A 20,649-nucleotide genomic window follows, 5' to 3' on the forward strand; every position below is an offset into this window, starting at 1 on the left:
TGATGGATAAAAAAAAACCATGGGTGATTGGTTAATGGAAAGAAAGAGTTCAGTTCTGTGTGAGAGGACTTCTGGATATAAACGGAAATTTAAAGGTTTTTTTTAAAAAGCTTGGATATCAGGCCTCCTGCTTACAGCCACAGGGCCTGGAGAAATGATGTGCATGTGCACATTCCATTTTAACAATCATCAACAGTTGGAGATTTAAGCCGAAACAAAAATAAAATCAAGATCTGAACAAAGGCCTGCAGAGTAGCATGCACCCTAAGATAAGACTGTGGAGCCAATTCCTCTCCTTTCTTTAGGTGATGTAAGAAAAACAACAAGGACAGCAGTGCAAAGAAGCCACAGAAAGGATGGGTGATGAATAGGCAGTAATGTATTGACGATAGTTTTTTGTCTGTGAGGCAACCTCCAGAAAATCAAGTGATAAGTGAACAAAAGTGTTGAAATTTCAAATTATGTGAGCCATGATTCTCAGGTTCAAGTCCCACCTGCTTTAACGGTGTGTGTAATAACATGAGTGAGTAGGTTGATTGGAAAAAATATCAAGGTCACCTGTGGCACATTGGTAGAAACTCTACCTCTGAGTCAGAAGGGCCACCTATTCTTGGGGTGTGTGATAACATGAGACAGCAGGTTGATATGAGAAATATCTAAATATCAAGGGCACCTGTGGTACGATGGTAGTGACTCTATCTCTTAGCCAGGAGATTCAAGAGCCTCGTGATCGGAGGTATGTCATAACATCATTGAAAAGGTTAATTACAAAATATAAAAAAATGTCTAGAACTAAAGAGCCCTTGTAATGCCGAGGTATCTGCTCCAGAAGTGTGTCATAACATCTCTGGACATACTGATCGAAGAAAAATGTCTACATATATAAAACAGAAAGAGCTGAGATAAGGCAATTGGACTTGTTCATAGTCTATCTTTCATGCGGAGAATTTATTGTTGAATATCCTGGTTACAATCCAATAACAACGGGAGCAGAGAATCTGAGATAACAAGGTGTAGAGCTGGATGAACACAGCAGGCCAAGCAGCATCAGAGGAGCAGGAAGGGTAATGTTTCGGTAAGGGAATGGTTATCCAAAAGGTTTACTTGAGAAACTGACTTTTTTTTCTCCCACGCAGAAGGCTATAATGAGACTTACTCTGGCAAAGCAATGCCGAAATCAAGTGTAAAATGTCAGGATTTGATTTCCCACCAATGTTCTGTGAACCCTGAATGTTTGGATCAATGGAAAAATAGGGTAGACAAGTGGACCTAAGTTACACTCTGACATAAGAAAAAACACCAGCTTTTTATTTCCCAGCCTTTCAAAACTGAAAATGCATTCGCAGCTTACCACAATGGATATTCTGTACATCATTTCCATAGGACTATCAATTACTTGTTCAGTAACAACTCTACTCTAGCCATTAATTTACATATGTTTTCTATACACAGCCATCTAATGTGATCCTTGTGATTGAAAAGACTACGGGCAGGTTTGAGACAGTGATCCATTAGTATTTTTACATAGATCAAAATAGTGGCTCTCCATGCCATCAACACATCTACTGTATAACCTATAAGCTGCCAGATACTCAGAGTTACTGCAAAGGCTAAAATTGGGTTCAAGTTTCTCTCTCAAATTTGAACCAGGAGTTTGAATTCACAGGCAGAGGTGTACACATCATGTGGAAACGCACGAATAATTAGTATTACACAGATAAACTGCATGACTGACAGGGGGATTCTGGTGTAGTTATCTGATTAAACTATTCAGAGGCTGAAACAGTCTAAGCAATAAGAATGTCTTGATATTGTTTTTTTCTGAAGAAGGGTCTTGACCCGAAACATCAACTTTCCTGCTCCTCTGATGCTTCTTGGCCTGCTGTGTTCATCCAGCTTCACACTGTGTTATCTCAGATTCTCCAGCATCAGCAGTTCCTATTATCTCTATTGATATTGTTATTCAGTTGAGCTTCAAGTTTGGGTTCTTTTGTATAAAACTCTGAACACAGATGAAGCTGATTAATTGCTTGACATTTAAAAACAATGTCCTGTACAACTTCAATATGACTTCCCAAAGCTTATACTCAAAAGACTAAGCAATGAAGGCAAGTGTGTTAAACGCCCTTAGCACCAATAACTTCCATTGATATGTCATTTACTCACTTCATTCAAATCATCCTCTGGCGTTGCTGGTGTCCTGTCTGTTCTGTAGGAAGCCAAGGACGATGTTTCTGAATCCATCGATTCTTCATCAAATCCAAAACATGTCTCTACCACATGCCTCTGAGTGTGCAGGAAGTGAAAGAAAATAGTTATTCCTCTCCTACTTTCACCCATTCCCCAGAAGAGTTACAAATGCAAAAACTAAAATACTCACCCAGAATCACTTATATGATTATGTCTTGGCTCCCAGAAGTTCAAAATAATCACATATTATACACAGATAGAGTGGCTGACATTGAGTATATTTCTCAGGTTTTACCACATGCTCGAGAATAACACATTGCTGTTTGAGGTGCACCAACTGGAGTGCAGTAGTAAGTAAACGTGCTAATATTATTTATACAACAAGCACTAATTCTTAAAAATTATTATTACAAAATTGTTTCTATTCATGTTTTTGCTCCAAATAGTGGTTTTGATAAACATTTATTTTTCAGTTACACTTTAATGACATCACCAACGCAGGAAATGACATCACCAACCCAAGGAAACCCAACCAGATAAATAGAAAGCGGGAGATAACACCAGCGCTTCGTCAGAGGCTCACTGATGATGTTACCTAGAATGGTGACGAAACGTCTGAAAACTAACCTTCCAGCTCAGCGAGCAAACTCACATCGAGAACCTCAACCTGAGCTACAAATCTTCTCAAAACTCGCTAACTTTAATGACCTGAATGCAAAATTTTACTTGGGACTTTGTGACTCAAAACATGGAAATCTGCGGCTCTTTCAAATGTGAGGCAAGGTGTGCAGAAATAAAATGTTTCAGATTTCCTTTTGCCTCTGCTTGAAAGTAGTCAACTCATTAAGCTTCAACAAACCAACTGAAAGAGAGATTTGTTCTTGCTCTCACCTTTCGTTCACTTTAAGTTTAAAGGATATTTGACAATTGAGTGGGTTCTCGGTATGGAGTTATGCTGTAAGAATACTGCACTGTGTGTAAGCGCACAGTTTCCTTGGGCTACCTCAGCTGGATATCCCTATATCTGCTCCTATTAGATGTGATGGACAATCATAATCTAATCAAGCAGAGTCAGTATGGTTTTAGGAAAGGGAAATTGTAACTTTATTAAAGATGTTTTCAAGAATGCCTTAACCAGAAAATAGAGAGGGAACCAGTAGATACGTTGTTTTTGGACTTCCAAAAGATATTCAACAAGATACCTCAGAAAGATTAAGCCATAAGACAACAGCCCACTGTGTTGGAGGTAGTACATTGGTCTTCACTGAGGAGAGGTTGACAGACAAGCAACAGAGAGTGGGCATTAGGAGTTCTTTTTCAGTTTGGCAATCTTTAACCAATGGGGTTACACAGTGATCAGTGCTGGGACCACAACTGTTTACAATATAGGGCTTGGAGGAAGTGAATGTTCTGTAACCAGACTGGTAGACAACACACAGATAGGTGGAGCGACAGGTTGTGAGAGGGAGGCAAACAGTTTACAGATGGATATTGATAGATTAAGTGAGTTGGCAAGAAGTTGGCAAATGGAGTAAAATGTGGGAAAACGTGAAGTTGTTCATTTTGGAAGGGAGATCAGAAGAGCTGAATATTATTTAAATGGAGAAAAACTGCAGAAAGCTGCAGCACAAAGGGACTTGAAAGGGGTAGCGTGCATGCTAGGCATGTAGCCAAATAAAGCTAGCATACAGGCACAGCAGGAAACCAGCAAGGCTAATGGAATATTGGTCACAGATAATGGGAACTGCAGATGCTGGAGAATCTGAGATAACAAGGTATGGAGCTAGATGAACACAGCAGGCCAAGCAGCATCTTAGGAGCACAAAAGCTGACATTTCAGGCCTAGACCCTTCATCTGATGAAGGGTCTAGGCCCGAAACATCAGCTGTGTTCATCCAGCTCCACACTTTGTTATCTTATAATGGAATATTGGTCCTTATTTCAAGGGGATTGGATTTTAAGGGAGTAGGGAAGTCTTCCTGCAGCTGTACAAGATGCTGGTGAGACCACATCTGGAATATTCTGAGCATGTTTGGTGTCTTATTTAGGGAAAGATATAATTTCATTGGAGGCAGGTTGGTGAATCTTAACTGGGGAGATCCCTGCGATTGAAGGATTGTCTTATGAGCAAAGAGAAACACGTTGGGACCCTGCTTTCGGGAGTTTAGAAGAATGAGAGGTGATCTCATTGAAACATACAGGCATTTTAAGGGGCTTGACAGGGAAAATACTGAGAAGATGTTACCCTTCGTGGGAGAGTATAGGACCAGAGGGCATAGTGTCAGAATAAAGGGGCGCCAATTGAAGACTGAAATGAGGGGGAATTTCTTCTGTCAGAGGGTTGAATATCTTCGGAACTCTTAGCCACAGGGAGTTGTGATGGCAGAGTCCTGGTGTACATTTAAGACTGAGATAGATTATTGATCAGTCGGGGAATCAAGGATTACAGGGGAAAGGCACCAAAGTGGACATGAGAAATGTCCAATCAGTCATACTCCTGTAGAATGGAGGAGCAGTCTCATGGTGCCAAACAGCATCATCCTCTGCTTACTTCTTGTGGATTCATGAAGATTCCATACACAAATTGTCCTTCTCAACTTGCTGTATTGAGGCAAGATTTTCAGTTTTAAATGAGGACCCAACGAGCCCAAGTGTGGAAGGTAACCCTTTGACTTTCACAATGGGAGGAGGAATGGGAAACTCTCCAGCATGGAAGGAGCTGCACTGTGTGGTTTAAGTAAATGAGGGAGGGGGAGTGCCTTAATCTACAGACATCATCCTAGCAACTTCATATACTTTTAAACTATTCTAAAAAAACAACTGGAGCAGCCATTCAGGGTGGAAAGGGGTGAGTTGGAAGGGGTTTGTCCTTCCCACTATCAACCACCTTTTGGTTAGTTGGCTTAGTCGCTAATTGCATTGGAGTAGGGGAGGCCTATCTGACGATAAGCCTTAACTGCTTTATCATCTCCCTTAACTGGTCATCCACCACTGTTAAGAAAATGGCCCAGGGGTACAAATGGTGCCACTACAGCCACACACCAGTTGACGTTGGAGCCTCAGTAACGTCCTCTGGGTGAGAATTACGCTGTCCCTTCAACAAACCGGTCGATCAAGTTTCAGGTATTTGAAATGGCTCTTTTAAACTAGAAGGATCACACTTATGACTGTGCCAGCCAGCATTAATTACCTTTATATGCTTTGTACTTCGTTTGTGCCTCTTGCGACGAAGAAGTCGTTCTCGATCCTAAGGAAAAATATTTTCACAAGGCTGAAATTGGGTGCATTACAGAGGACCCAAACAAAAAGATTGCGTCATTTAATAAAAACAAATAAATCAATGGTTTCATCACATTGGAGCTCCTCCCAGTTTGAACAATTCATTTGTCATACAGTGGGTTTTACATACAATGCAGTGGCACTGTTGATGCAGAAAGAAAATGATTTACAAAGCCTTTGTGCACATTCCTGGCCTTTTCAAACACGAGCATGAGGCATCAGCAAAAATACAGGTTCGCCTTTCATCTTTCACTGCATTTCTAAGCTGCTCAGAACGCTGGCTAATTCTGCAGAGATTCAGCAGAAAGGCGTGACGCTGATTAATTTCCACAGTATTTAACGTATTTTAAAAGATGTCGAAAATATACATGCCTTCAGTAGTCTTCCTTATTGCTTCACCATATTGATGCCTACGTAATAAAATGGTCAACTTTGTTTTCAGAATAACACACAGCCCTGTTAGACTTGTTTCAGGCCACACTCGACTGCAGCGGTACTGTGTCCCACAGCTTCAAGCAGTCTGTACAGCCTTGTGACTTGAAATATTAAAGCTATTTTTACCATGTAAAATGCCCTGTATCATCTTCAGAATAAAAGCCGTGGCTAGGACAGTTAATTTTTCTTCTATTGTTTAGTGTTTTTCTAGAAAAGGTTCACCCAGTTTAAAGAGAAAGAGCTCTTACCAATACAGGTCTTGCTATTTTTTTCCCCCTGTGTCAACATGGATCTCACTTACTGCAAAATTATCACCAATCCTCATACCTGGATCCCTTGACCTTCAATGCCTATTGCTTAATCATTTGTACACTGAAGATGTGTACCAAGGCTGCTTGTGTCGCTGTTCGTGCACTTGCCTTAAGTTGGGGCATGCAGGAAGTGGTGGAATTTATTCTAGGGATTTTCTGAAGAAGGGTCCAGGCCCGAAACATCAGCCTTCCTGCTCCTCTGGTGCTGCTTGGCCTGCTGTGTTCATCCAGCTCTACACCTTGTTATCTCAGATTCTCCAGCATCTGCAGTTCCTACTATGTCTTATTCTAGGGCTGTTGCGTCTGTGTGTATGTAGGAGGAGTGTGGGGGAGGGGTCAAGTAATCGAAAACTTTCGCATTTTCAAAATTCCCATGGTGAAGGTACAGTGTTAAATTCTTCCTTGCTTGCTAAAGTTTCTGATGCCCAGCAAATGATGCAAAATGCACTGCAAGATGTCAGCCATTCACTTTCATACTAGCACTCAATAATGGCCAGTTCCAGCATATTGTGATGGAAGTCTGTCGAAGCTTTTGACATTGGAAAAAACATGCCTTTTCAAAATCAGCAAAGACAAACGTGCACTTGCGATGTCAGAACTGTGCGGCGAGTGCTGAAAAAGTGGATCAGAATAATTAGGTGCTTGATAAAAACCAAAAGAACCACGGACGCTGTAAGTCAAGAACAAAATCAAAAGTTGCTGGAAAAGCTCAGCAGGTCTGGCAGCATCTGTGAAGGAGAAAACAGAGTTAATGTTTCAGGTCTGATGACACTTCCTCAGAGCGGTTCTGAGGAAGGGTCACCGGACCCGAAACGTTTACTCTGTTTTCTCCTTCACAGATGCTGCCAGACCTGCTGAGCTTTTCCAGTGACTTTTGATTTTGTTCATAATTAGGTGCTTGTTGGGCTGAAGGGCCTTTATCTGTGCTGTAGCCCTTTATGAATATCTGACTCTATAGCCTGTGATGTGTGGAGGCAAACATATGAAGATTTCAAACGCTAAAACAACATGTTTTGATATACAGTTTTAGCCAAAGCATCTAATGGAATCATAGAATCTCTACCGTGTGGAGGCAGGCCATTTGGCCTATCAAGTCCAAACCGACCCTCCAAAGATAATCCCACCCATACCCATGGTTAATACACAAAGTCAGCACAGCCCTGGACACTATGGGCAATTTAGCATGGCCAATTCACCTAAACTGCTCATCTTTGGACTGTGGCAGGAAATCCACGCAGGCATGGGGAGAATGTGCAAACTGCACAGAGACAGTTGCCCGAGGCTGGAATCAAACCTAGGTCCCTGGCGCTGTGAGGTAGCAGTGCTAACCATTGAGCCACTGCGCTGCCCACTGCTTTAAAATAAATGGCTTAATGTATTGATTAAAATAGTAGGTCAAAAAATGGCATAGGAAAGCATTAAGCATTCACAAGCTATTCTTCAGACAAATACACTTCAAGCGTTGCTGCCAGAATTAAATAATATCCTTTCCCCACTATTCTATTAAAAGTTCTCTGGGGAGTGCTCTATTTGCACAAGTACATGGAAAGAAAATACCTTCAAAAACACTCTCTGTGCCATTGAAAATATTTATTGCAAAGAATGATTGTGTCCTTTGATTAGATTATTTTTCTGAATCAACTAAATGTTGTACACAGCTTTTTAAAAGTCAGATTGCTTTATACTTGAAGAGTCGGAAGTGCCAGTTATATGAAGGATATTATTAAACTAGAGAGGGTTCAGAAAAGATTTACCAGGATGTTGCTGGGTATGGAAGATTCGAGTTATAAAGAAAGGGTGGACAGGTTGGGACTTTTTTCGCTGGAGTGTAGGAGGATGAGAGATGACTTTACAGAAGGTTATAAAATCACGAGGGGTATAGATAGGGAAAATAGTAGTCAGCTATTCCCTAGGATGAAGGATTTCAAGACTAGGGGGCATATTTAAATGTGAGAGGAGAGAGATTCAAAAACGACACGAGGGGCAAATTGTTTTCACAGAGGATGGTTCGCATAAGGAATAAACTTCCTGAGGAAGTGGTGGGTGTGGGTACAATTGCAACATTTAAAAGACATTTGGATAAGTACATGAATTGGGAAGGTTTGGAGGGATATGGGCCAGGAGCAGGCAGGCGGGGCTAGTTTAGTTGGGGACGATGTTTGGCATGGACTGGTTGGATCGAAGGGTCTGTTTCCATGCTGAACGACACGACGTAAACTGGCCACACACTCAGCCTGAGCTGTGCCAAGTTATGGAGGTGCTGGATAAGGGCCCAGGTTTATTCCTATGGAGACAATGCAAATTTGCGTCATTCCCAAGTACAATTATGAGGCGCATGCCAGCTGGTGATAAGTGGGCAGTGGAACTTGCAAGCTGCATAGGTCTGTGACACTAAACAATATTAAAAAGAAAACCTAACAGCACCAATTCTTCACCTATGGGTAAATACTCACAAGAGTAAAGAAATGATGGAGGGTATAATAATTCATAAGAGACATACGTAGGTAACCAGTGAGATTTGGAGGGCTTACCCTGGTCAAATCATCGATGATATTCTGCTGTTCAAGAACCTGAAGCTTTAAGAATTCCACTTCTTGTTCTTCATGGGCTTGGTCAAGATCGTTCAAGGAACGTAACTTCTTCAATGGGGCGTGACAACTGATTTTCTCTTTCTACAAAAAGAAGGGTTTTTTTTGTTTAAAAAGAAAGGCAATCCAAACCATCTCACAATAACAAAAATTAGAAAGTAGTCCTTTGGGAAGCAAGTTTTTTTTTTGCTTACAACAACACTGTAATGCTGGTCAGTAATCAGAATGCTGCTGTAGACTATATTGGATAATCATAACTACATATACTCAGGCAGCATACTACTTTAAGAATGACAACCTAATGCACTGCATTCCATTTACAATACATTGCCCTTCAAATTTGTTGGTTTTACCTTATTTTACATGGATCCACGCCACCCTGCCTCTCAATATTTCTTAGCTACTGGCCATGTCACCTCAACTTGCAGCTTGTAGATAATTAATAAGCACTCCAAAGTATTTGCGTTCCCATTTCCTTTGTAGAGCAGCTGCTTTCTGTTTGAAATCTTACTCCAACTCACATACACATAGTGTCTGATGCATTTAGCGCCAAACCCACCTCTCCCTGCTTACACGCCGCTTCTCAGGAGGCTCATTGCTCTACCACAGTGCCACATCTTCAGTGGCCTAACTTTTCTGGAGCCATTTAAATTTCCATACCCATTCCCCCCAACACGAGGTCAGCAATTTCGCTCCTCACAATGCACTCCTCACGCTCTTAGTGCGTAAGGATTTGCACTAATCCAGTTAGTCAAGGTTAGGTCACCTTTATTCTCTGCAGAAAATGTCAGCTGTTTCCTCTTCTCTCACAACCCACCATCTTATCAGACCGTAAAGTCTGAAAGAATCAAGGCCAGCTACAGACAGACTATCAGCTCCTGGCATGGTTACGTCAGCAGAGAAGATCACGAACAAACATATCCAACTTCCTCATGCACCACAGGCCCACCCTCAAATAGGTCTGGCATCCTAAGAGACTAGGAAAGGCAAGAACTTTCTTTTATCCTGACAGCACAGAAATGGCCATTTGGCCCTTCAGTTTGCACTGCTGCTCCAAAGAACATCCCACACAGACCTCATAACCCCACATTCAGTGTGGCTAGCCCACCCTAACTTGCGCATCTTTGGACTGCGGGAGGAAACCCATGCAGACATGGGAAGCACGTGCAAACTCCACACAGACGGTCACCCAAGGAACCCAGGTCCCTGACTCTGTGAGGCAACCGTGCTAACCACCAAGCCACCCTGTTACTTTCCCAGAGAGAGCAAGCAGAGGACTGTTCTTCCTTCTGGCACACAAGGAAAGTGTGAGCTTCTTCAACCACAGATTTTCCTCTCCTCAAATCTATGCTTGCTGCAAAATATTTCGATTCATCAGTTGTGTCCCTGCTGGCTGTGTGATTTTTCATCACTTCCTACAGTGAAAGTCAAAGAAGGCACAGTCATTGAAGTAGCTGGCTTTCATTTCTGTAGCAGACACTTGTTTTCTAACTCTTGTCATCATGAGCCAGAGCAAAACCAATCTGGACTAATATGGGGTCCGTCAGGCAGCCATTAATTTCAATAACTTGAAACAAATCCAACAGAAAGTAGTGTGACTAACCTCATAAAAGTTGGATGTCATTTTCCGTACAGTCATACAGCACGGAAACAGACCCTTCCGTCCAACCAGTCCATGCCGATCATAATCCCAAACTAAACCGGTTCCCACCTGCTTGCCCCTAGCCCATATCCCACCAAATATTTCCTACTCCTGTGTCTATCCAATTGACTTTTAAATGTTGCAACTGTACCCACATCCACCACTTCCCCAGGAAGTTCATTCCACATGCGAACCATCCTCTGGGTAAAAACTTTTGTCTTTTTTAAATCTCTCTCCTTAAAAACATGCCCCCTGGTCTTGAAATCCTACATCGCAGGGAGGAGACACCTGCCATTAACATTATTCGTACCCCTCGTTATTTTATAAACTTACGTAAGGTCATATTTCAACCTCCTATGAAAAAGGAAAAAAGTCCCTGCCTATCCAGCCCTTCTTTATAACTAAAACCTTCCACACCTGGCAACATCCTGGTAAATCTCTTCTGAACCTTTCTACAAGAAGGTGATGAGAACATGAAGGAGATGGAGAAATAAACATCCACCACACTTGGAAATTACCATTTCTGTATTTTCTCTTGAAAGTACTTTGAGCTTCTCCTCCATGCGTTGTAAAGACTGAGTTAAATCATCATTTCTCTTAGACAGGCACTTGTTCTTCTCCAGTAGAGGTTTATATTGTTTCTCGGCTTCACGAATTCGCTTTAGCTGAAAAACACAAGTTCAAAATTAATTTTCTTTGACCTTTTGTCTCCTTCCCGACCTGTCACACATCTGTTTGGTGTCCTCAGGCGTTACATAGTTTCCACCGGTCAATGGCTCTCTTGGGTCCATTCAGTCAATAATAACACTGCAAGGAGTGTTCAAATTCAGCCAATAAACTACAACCCAATTTAAAATCTATTCTTCTGCATGAAATGTTAAGAATGTCAGTGGAAGCAATTTAATAATTTTTAGACTTGGACATGCAACCAAATGGAACTTTGTGTTTAAGTGAGATATTGCTTACAAGACCCAGAAACATGGTCAAATCTTTAGGTTGTGTTTATTTTACTGTGGGGAAAATGCCAAACTTCATTATAGAGGCAACTATGAATTTATTTACCTAAATTGCACTTTTGTCAAAAGTTGTTTCTCTCTCTCTCTCTTCCATGTACCAGCCATGCCTACCTCCAATCTCCTATTGGCCACCTAACCTGAGGTGACTGCCTCCGTCATTAATTGGAGACCGAACAAGAACCCTGGTCCTTGATTGGTCGGTTGGTCAAACATTACCTCATGTTGTGGTGATGTCACCTCAGGACCTGCAAATGAATGTGACATCGAGGTCCTGAATAAAATGACAGTCTTCACCGATTATACATTCAGTAACGTTCATATTCATTTACATGAAAGAGCAACCCTTGGAGCAAGTAATGCTTCAGATCTTTGTGTATCCATGAAACATTTGAAAAAATGCTGTGATATATCAAATGGCAGAAGATTTATAAAATCACAGAAATGTTACATCATAAGGGGAGGCCATTTGGCCCATCTAGGTTGCACTGGCTCATTACATGACCAACATTCCCTAGTGTCAATCTCCTGCTTTATCCCATACCACTGCCATCCAACTAAGTTTAAAGAAAAGGCATCTCTATTCTAAGATTTAACACCAGATTCAGCAGCCAGAACTGACAAGGCAATAAGCTTGATGAAAGGCATAGTCCTGGGTTTGCATTTAAAAACAGGCAGGTTCATAGATTTTCATCTCCTCAGTTTTTGTGTTTCCAGTTACTTTTACCCATAGTCACCCAACACCCGCCTGAATGCATCAACTGACCCCACTTTTGTCACATTTCTAGGTGGTGACCACTCATTGAGAGAAAAAAAGTTTATTTCCCATTTTGTTATTTTGTACATGACTTTAAATCTACACCACCTTGTTCTTGTTCTTTTTTCATTTGAGAACAGTTTATCCCTATTTATTCCATCAAGCCCCTTCATGATTTTGATATTGGGAAAAGGGAGTTGCATCATTGGATAGCTTTCTGCCCGCTGAAGTCGTATGTGTTAAAAAGTGTCACATCTTCTCAAGGGCAAGGGCAATAATTGTTGTTCTTGCCAGCAATACCCACATCCCGTGGACAAATAGTGAAAGAAAATGTCTATTCTGAGCATTCTCAAGTTTGGCAGCCACCTAATGACTCTCCAATTAAAGATGGCGGTAGATTCCACAAGTTAGGTGGCCAGCAGGAAGCCTGCGATTAGAGACAGAAACTTCCAACATAAGGAGGAGTGAGAGCGAGAGGCCAACTCAAGGTTGAAGGGCACTCCAAAGAGTTTTCAACAAAGGTGAAAATCATTGCAGAAAGGGGTTGAGGGATGGAAAGAGGAAAGGAGGGGGGAAAGGAAGAGAGAAGGGAGGGGGGAAGGAAGAGGGGTGGGAAGGGAGCAAAGGAAGATGGGAGGGAAGATGGATGAAGGAAGGGGTAAAGGAAATGAGGGAGGGACAACAAAGAGGGGTAAGTGGAAAGGGAATGGGGAGTGAGGAAAAAGGAAAGGCAGGAGGGGAGAAGGGAAAGGGAAGAGGGGAGGAAGACGAGGGGGAGGGAGATGGAGAGGAGGGGAGGAGGGAGAAGGGGAGGAGGGCGAAGGGGAGATGGGGAGGAGGTGGAAAATGGGAGAAAAGGAAGAGGGGAGGAGAAAGTAGGGAAGAGGGGAGGAGGAAAAGGGGAGAAAGGGAGGAGGGAATGGGAGGGGAACGGAAAGGAAGGGAAGGAGGCGGGAGGTGAGGGGAGGCAGGGAAGGGAATGGGTGAGAAGAAGATTGGGCATTTATGGCCCATCGCTAATTGCCACAGAGGGCAGTAAAGAGCCAACCACACTGTGTGGGTCTGAGGTCACATATGGCTCAGATGGGTAAGCGTGGCAAATTTCCTTCCCTAAGGGACATTAGTGTGGGCTAATGATGACCACAAAAATATTGTTGATTGTTTTATGGTTCTCTAATTCCTTTCATGAAAGGAAAACCGCCAACGTTGGTATGGTCGACAAGTGACTACATACACACAACAATATGGTGGTCTTTTGTCAGAAGCAGATCAGGCAAAATGTTCGGTGTGAATCTGGTAAAGCTATGAAATAAGACCACTTGAATGCCAATCTGTGAAGCAGCAAGCAAGTACAGGACTAAGGAATCCCACAACTAACAGATTAAATCTAAATTCTGGAGTCCTGCTACATCTGGAGAATTAAACAACTCACTGGAAGAGAAGGCTCCACAAATATTCCCATCCTCAAGAATGGGGGAAGCAAAATGGGGCAAAAGATAAAGCTAAGTCATTTGTAGCCATCCTCAGTCAGGAGTGCCAAGTGGACGATTCATCTCGGCCTTCTCCAGTGTTCCCCAGTGTTACAGATACCAGTCTTCAGCCAATTCGATTCTCTCCACATGATATCAACGAATGGCTGGAGGTATTGGTTTTGGATCCTGACAACATTCCAGCCACAATACTGAAGGCTTGAGCTCCAGAACCCAGTACAGCTACAACATTGGAATCTACCCAACAATGTGGAAAATTGCCCCAGTAGGTCCTGCACACAAAGAGTGGGGCAAATTCAACATGGCCAAGTACTGTTCCATCAGGCGCCAGTTGATCATCAATGAAGTGATGAAAGGGATGCTTAACAGTGCTATCAAGCAGCATCTACTCAGCAATAACCTGCTCAGTGACGGCCAGTTTGGGTTCCACCAGGGCCACTCAGCTCCTGACCTCATTACAGCCTTGGTTCAAACATGCGCAAAAGAGTTTAATTCCAGAGGTGAGCTGAGAGTGACAGCCCTCAACATCAAGGCTGCATTTGACCAAATGTGGCATCAAGGAGACCTATTAAAATGGGAATCACTGGGACGTGGAGAAAACAAAGCTCTTATGTGGAGGCATTCGGAGCACAAAATGTGACACAGGGTTTAGTCTGGTCCAGGCCATGTGCTGTTAACCAAAGAAGCCATTTGTCCTTTAAGCATTGGAGCCATTCAGAATGGAAAGGTCATGAGAGACTGACTGTTTTGACAGAGTTAGTTATTCACTAGCATGTTGGCAATGATAGCACTATTGGTTTTAGTGCCTCAGTTAGAGAAAGCAATATTAAAAGCCTTACTCCCAATTACCACAACATTAGTGGGGGCGGCAGTTCAGTATATTATGGAATGAAACGAACTACGGATGGGCCATTCAGCCTCGTGAGCCTACTCTACCATTCTACCTAATCATGGCTTTTACAAAGCTCATTTTTGGGATCTGGGCATTGCTGACAGGCCCAGCATTTATTGCCTGTCCCTGGTTGCCCTTGAGAAGGTGGCAGTGAGCTGCCTTCTTGAACTGCTGCAGTCCATATGCTGGAAGTTGGTCTACAATTGCATTAGAATCCCTCACAATTGGTAGAATTGAGTGGCTTACCAGGCCATTTCAGAGGGCTGCTGAGATTCAGCCACATTGCTGTGGGCCTGGCAGTCACATGTAGGCCAGAACAGGTGAGGATGGCAGATTACCTTCCCTAAAGGACATTAGTGAGGTGAATTGCCATAGTGCTCATTATCCTCAGACCCCGTGATGTGTTTAATACCTAAATGTCTATCAATCACTATCTTGAACATTGGCAATAACGGAGTTACGACAGCTCTTTGAGGTAGACTATGCCAAAGATGCAGCAGAACTGCATTGTCAACTGTGCTAATATTTGGTGGTGACGTTGCAAGTCTGCAACTCATAAAACTAGGATGAGATGTTTCTCTTGAGCTTGTTTTAAAACCCAGAGATGAACTTGACTCCAGGCTGCTGGAGGAGGACCAGGTGTGATTTCAGCCCTATGCATATAGTCAGGCTTTCAACTTAAATCACTTACGAGTTCATTCCTTTCGTCTACCAGCAGCGTGTTCCTATCTTCTAGTTTACGAATCGTTGAGTTCAGGTCCGCAATCTTGCGTTGATTCCTCCGCAGATCCTACGTGCAAAGGCGTTCCAGAATAGTAATAAAACAGTGTATTGAGGATGAACAGTAGAGTCAGAATCAGAGTCACATACAACATCGGATGCAGATCAGATATCCTAAATTACTACAGTCCCACTTGCCAGCATTTGGCCCATATTCTTCTAAACTCTTCCCAGTCATGTACCCATCCACATACCTTTTAAGTGTAATTGTACCAGTCTCCACCTCTTCCCCTGGCAGCTCATCCCATACACATATCACCCTTTGAGTGAAATGTTTCCCCTTAGGTCCCTTTTAAACCTTTCCCCTCTCACCTTAAACCTATGCCCTCTCATTTTGGGCTCCCCTACCCTGGGAAAAAGACCTTCGCTATTTACCCTATCCACGCCCTTCATGATTTTATAAACCTCTATACAGTCACCACCCCCCGCAAGCCCCCGATGCTCCAGGATAAACAGCCTCAGCCTTTTTAGCCTCTCCCTGTAGCTCAAACCCTCCAACCCTGGATACTTCCTTGTAAATCTTATCTGAACCCTGTCACATTCAACAATACCTTTCCTACACCAGGGAGACCAGAATGCCCAGGGAACACTGCCACTGACAAGCCTCTGCTTCTTGTTGTGGCCATTAACCATTCACTCAATATGTATGAATTAAGAACAACAGCTAAATGCAGAAAACACATCGAAAATTTCATTAAGAAATGAAATCAAGTTGTTTATTGCTCCATCTTGTCCACACTCTATATCATCAGGCAAATGGTGCAGTTAATTTCAAAATGACACTTTCTGAACTGTCTCGGCTCAGGCTTTGTATCAACTCGGGGAGAAAACACATTTTATTTGCCATATTTCTCAAGGGGAAAACAATGACGAGATTATATTACACAGATGATCATGTAGTACAAACAAAGAACTTGGACATAAAAGATAATGGCTTTCCCTGGATATGACTTAATAAGTTTGCTCAGTATAAAGTTGACGAGTCTGTTAGAAATTAAGTCAGTATTAAGACAGAGCATGTTTAACATTGCAGTGGACACTAACACCGCACCTTGAAATAATGCAAGAGTCTATTGATTGATTTTGACAGAAAATCTTTCACTTGTTCACCCTGGCCAAAAAATAACATTTGAAAGTATGTCTCATAAAAACAAAATGTGCTTCAAAAACTGCAAACATTCCATATTTGATGCACATTCTATTCTAGCAGAAGCAAGAATTGCATCGAAATTGCACCCTTCAAATCATCAGGCAGTCCCAACACCCATTACTGCTCATGGATTACTCTCAAAATGTCACACTTGGACCGGCCACCTGCACCAGATGACTCAGATTCTGTCAGTCATTCTCAACCTTATCAAGTGCAAACCCAACAGCAACCACGGCCCAGCTAACAGCAAGAGCAGAAAGGACCTGATAATGTATTGTTGAGAGGGGTTTATAGGTCAGGACACGGGGGATTGTCCTTGCCTATCTTTGGAAATTCTCATCTGTGCTTGAATTTAATTTTAAAATCCCATCCAAAAATTTGTAGATTCATCATGGCAGCACTCCTTTTGTATTGCTCTGATCTGTCAGTCTAGGTCATGTGATCCACACTGTCATGGGCTTAAACGCTCCAAATCTATTGCTCAGAGACAACCATACTATAACGTAAATAAACTGGCACTCAGCTTCATGGAAATCTGCATAAAATTTCACCTGGTATTCCACATTCTATAAACACCAAGAGTTAAGTTCTCTCTATTCCACAATGTAAGAGCATAATATAGATTGACATTTCAGTGAACTGAAAAGAGTGCTGTATTGATGAGCGAGATAATGGGAACTGCAGATGCCGGAGAATCCAAGATAATAAAGTGTGAAGTTGGATGAACACAGCAGACCAAGCAGCATCTCAGGAGCACAAAAGCTTTTGTGCTCCTGAGATGCTGCTTGGCCTGCTATGTTCATCCAGCTTCACACTTTATTATCTTGTATTGATGAGCGATGTTGTTTCAGTAAGATGCAAGCACTAACTTGTGTTCTAATGTTGGACATTACAGATGCCCTTCTACTGATCATAGAAGAGAACAATCTCACAGTATTCAGGCCAACTCCTCCCAAATGTATCTAAAATAAGATTAATCTATCGTTTAATTCATTATGTTTCCTTCTAAGCAGAAAATTGATGTTGCAAGTGTGCATAACTGAATGCACTTCCATTATTTTGTGATGCTTCGAATATTGAGATGATGTTACACAGCCGTAAGTTTTCCTTTCCTAAGCAGCAACTATATTCCTCGAAAGCTTTGAACGTTTGCATTGCTTACCGGACTGCCTGGGCGATCTGTGCCTGGAACCTCACGTTTAGGGCTGCTCGCACCCATGTTACACTCTGCTTCCTTCACTAGGAACAATTGCTCGTCCAGAGCCTCCTTCTGGAGTTGAAGCTTCTGTGTGTAACCTGTTTGCACCTCTAACTCTTTTTCCAGGGAGAAAATTGTTCGATCTTTAGCTTTAATTTCATCCATCTTGAAACATAAAGAAAAGAGGGAGCAAATACTCTGAGTCAGTGTAGTGTCTGTCTGACCTTGCCGCTAGCACCAGTTGCATTGCAGTGTAATTACTTCAGCAAGGAAATATAGTACAAGCATTCCAGAATCTAATACATAAAAAGCTGCCCATTGCTGTCCAGTTTGCATCAGTAAAGACAATGCTCAAAGTTTGTGCTATTCAGTTTTTTCCAAGTGGGATACACAAATCTATCCCCAGTGCCATTGTACAGTTTTGTTGCTCAGTGCTGGCATGAGAATATGTTTGCATTTTTAATACTTCTGTGCGTTTGCGAGGAACAATGTTTTGCTTAGCAGTCAATCACTGGTCCACAGGCACTGGGGTTTAGATAGGGTGACTGGTATGTCGAAGCTTCTGTAAGTTGGACATTACCTCGTACGGGTCAGGGTCTTTTGTTATTGTCTAGCAACAGTCTGATTCATACATGAGATATATCTGGATCTTGATGATTTCTAGGAGGCATTGTGAAACTTGGTTTTTAGGTGGTGTGTGTTTTTTTATTCATCCCCAGGATGAGGGCGTCGCTGGCTAGGGGAGCATTTATTGCCCATCTCTAATTGCCCAGAGGGCAGTTACGAGTCAACTGCATTGTTGTAAGTCTGGGGTCACATGTAGGCCAGACCAGGTAAGGATGGCAGCTTCCTTCCCTGAAGTGCAGTGAACCAGATGGGTTTCTCTGACAATTGTCAATGGATGCACGGTTGTCAGTGGACTCTCAATTCCAGATTTTTATTGAATCATCGTCCCATGTGCACAGCATTCATCCAAATAAACAGATCACCATAATGGTGGTAAAATAAGCATTATCAATTTTGGTCTTCTCTCATCTTACTTTGATACTGAGGGCATTTCATGGCATTGACAGAATATGCCGGCTTTAAAATGGGCATGGTGCTCACCTGAACATAGTTCGAGCCAAGTTTTTCAAATCCATCAATAAACAAGAAACAGTTACGAAGAACATCTTATCAAAAGAGACAAACTTATCAATTGGATTTATATCTCCTGTTTCATTCCCCTCTTTATGGAAAATACATGTTAAAGATAAAGAAACATTGCCTGCAGTTAGCCTGTTGAAAAACAAGGAACTCAGACACTGTAATGAACAAGGTGTGGAGGTGGAAATTGTATCAGAGATATTAGGAACTGCCGATGCTGGAGAATCCGAGATAACAAGGTGTAGAGCTGGATGAACACAGCAGGCCGAGCAGCATCAGAGGAGCAGGAAAGCTGACATTTCGGGCCTAGGCCCTTCATCAGAAATGGGGGAGAGGAAGGGCGTTCTGAAATAAATAGGGAGAGACGGGCAAATAATGGGAACTGCAGATGCTGGAGAATCCAAGATAACAAAGTGTGAAGCTGGATGAACACAGCAGGCCAAGCAGCATCTGAGGAGCACAAAAGCTGACGCTTCGGGCCTGGACTTCTCTGATCAAGGGTCTAGGCCCGAAACGTCAGCATTTGTGCTCCTCAGATGCTGCTTGGCCTGCTGTGTTCATCCAGCTCCTCACTTTGTTATCAGCGAGAGAGGGGGAGGCAGATCGAAGGTGGGCAGAGGAGAAGATAGGTGGAGCGGAGACCGACAAGTAGTTGCAGTGGGAGAGAGATCCCCTGAGGTTTGTCCGGAGGGAGGAGGGTAACTTCTTCAGGGTAGGCCCCTTAGAAGAGGCTTCACAGTGGGTTACCCTCCTTCCTCCAAACAAACCTCAGGGGATCTCTCTCCCACTGCAACTATTTGTCTGTCTCCGCTCCACCTATCGTCTCCTCTATGGTGGCTCAGTGGTTATCATACAGTCAGAACTGTACAGCACAGAAACAAGCCTTTCGGCCAAACCTGTCTATGCTGACCAGATATCCTAAATTAATCTAGTCCCATATGCCAGCATTTGGCTCATATCCTTCTAAACCCTTCCTCTTCATGTACCCATCCAGATGCCTTTTAAATGCTGTAATTGTACCAGCTTCCACAACTTCCTGTGGCAGCTCATTCCATACACACACCACCCTCTGCATGAAAAAACTGGCCCTTAGGTCTCTTTAAATCTTTCCCCCTCCCATAGCACCAGGGACTCAAGTTTGATTCCCACCTCGGGTGACTGTCTGCATGGAGTTTGCACATTTTCCCAGTGTTTATAGGGATTTTCACTGAGTTTCCTGGATTCCTCCCACAGTCCAAAGACGTACAGGTTAGGTGGAGTGGCCATGCTAAATTACCCCTAGTGTCCAGAGATGTGCAGGCTGGGTGGGTTAGCCATGGGAAGTGCTGGGTTACAGGGATAGGGTTCGGTGGCGGGGTTGGCTCTGGGTAGGATGCTCTTTGGCGGTTCAGCGTGAACTGAATGGGCCGGATGACTCGCTTCCACATTGTAGGGAATCTGTGGTTTCTAGGAAAAGAATTGTAACATTTTGCACAATCTATCATGTACGTCTCACCTTTTTAAAAGTTTTAAACCTCAACTGCAGTCAACATAGTGCATAAAGATTTTTGGGGATAATGGGAACTGCAGATGCTGGAGAATTCCAAGATAATAAAATGTGAGGCTGGATGAACACAGCAGGCCAAGCAGCATCTCAGGAGCACAAAAGCTGACGTTTCGGGCCTGGACCCTTCATCAGAGAAGATTTTTACCAGTTTTGCCCCTCTTCCATTGAAGGTTTTTTTTTAATCTGGCGATCTGTCATGTTTCGTTCACTGGGATCTTACTCAAGTGATGGT

General features: G+C 42.8%; 1 protein-coding gene across 1 annotated transcript in view; it reads right to left on the reverse strand.

Moving 5' to 3' along the window:
- LOC125458353 (janus kinase and microtubule-interacting protein 2-like) overlaps positions 1–20,649 on the reverse strand; it is a 252,037-nt gene that overhangs the window by 84,893 nt on the left and 146,495 nt on the right. The window contains 6 exon segments of the mRNA XM_059650780.1: positions 2,167–2,286; positions 5,381–5,437; positions 8,747–8,887; positions 10,964–11,110; positions 15,289–15,387; positions 17,690–17,890. Of these exon segments, the coding sequence (XP_059506763.1) occupies positions 2,167–2,286; positions 5,381–5,437; positions 8,747–8,887; positions 10,964–11,110; positions 15,289–15,387; positions 17,690–17,890 (765 nt within the window).

This window comes from Stegostoma tigrinum, chromosome 13 (assembly GCF_030684315.1).
Source record: "Stegostoma tigrinum isolate sSteTig4 chromosome 13, sSteTig4.hap1, whole genome shotgun sequence".
Classification (NCBI taxonomy): Eukaryota; Metazoa; Chordata; class Chondrichthyes; order Orectolobiformes; family Stegostomatidae; genus Stegostoma; species Stegostoma tigrinum.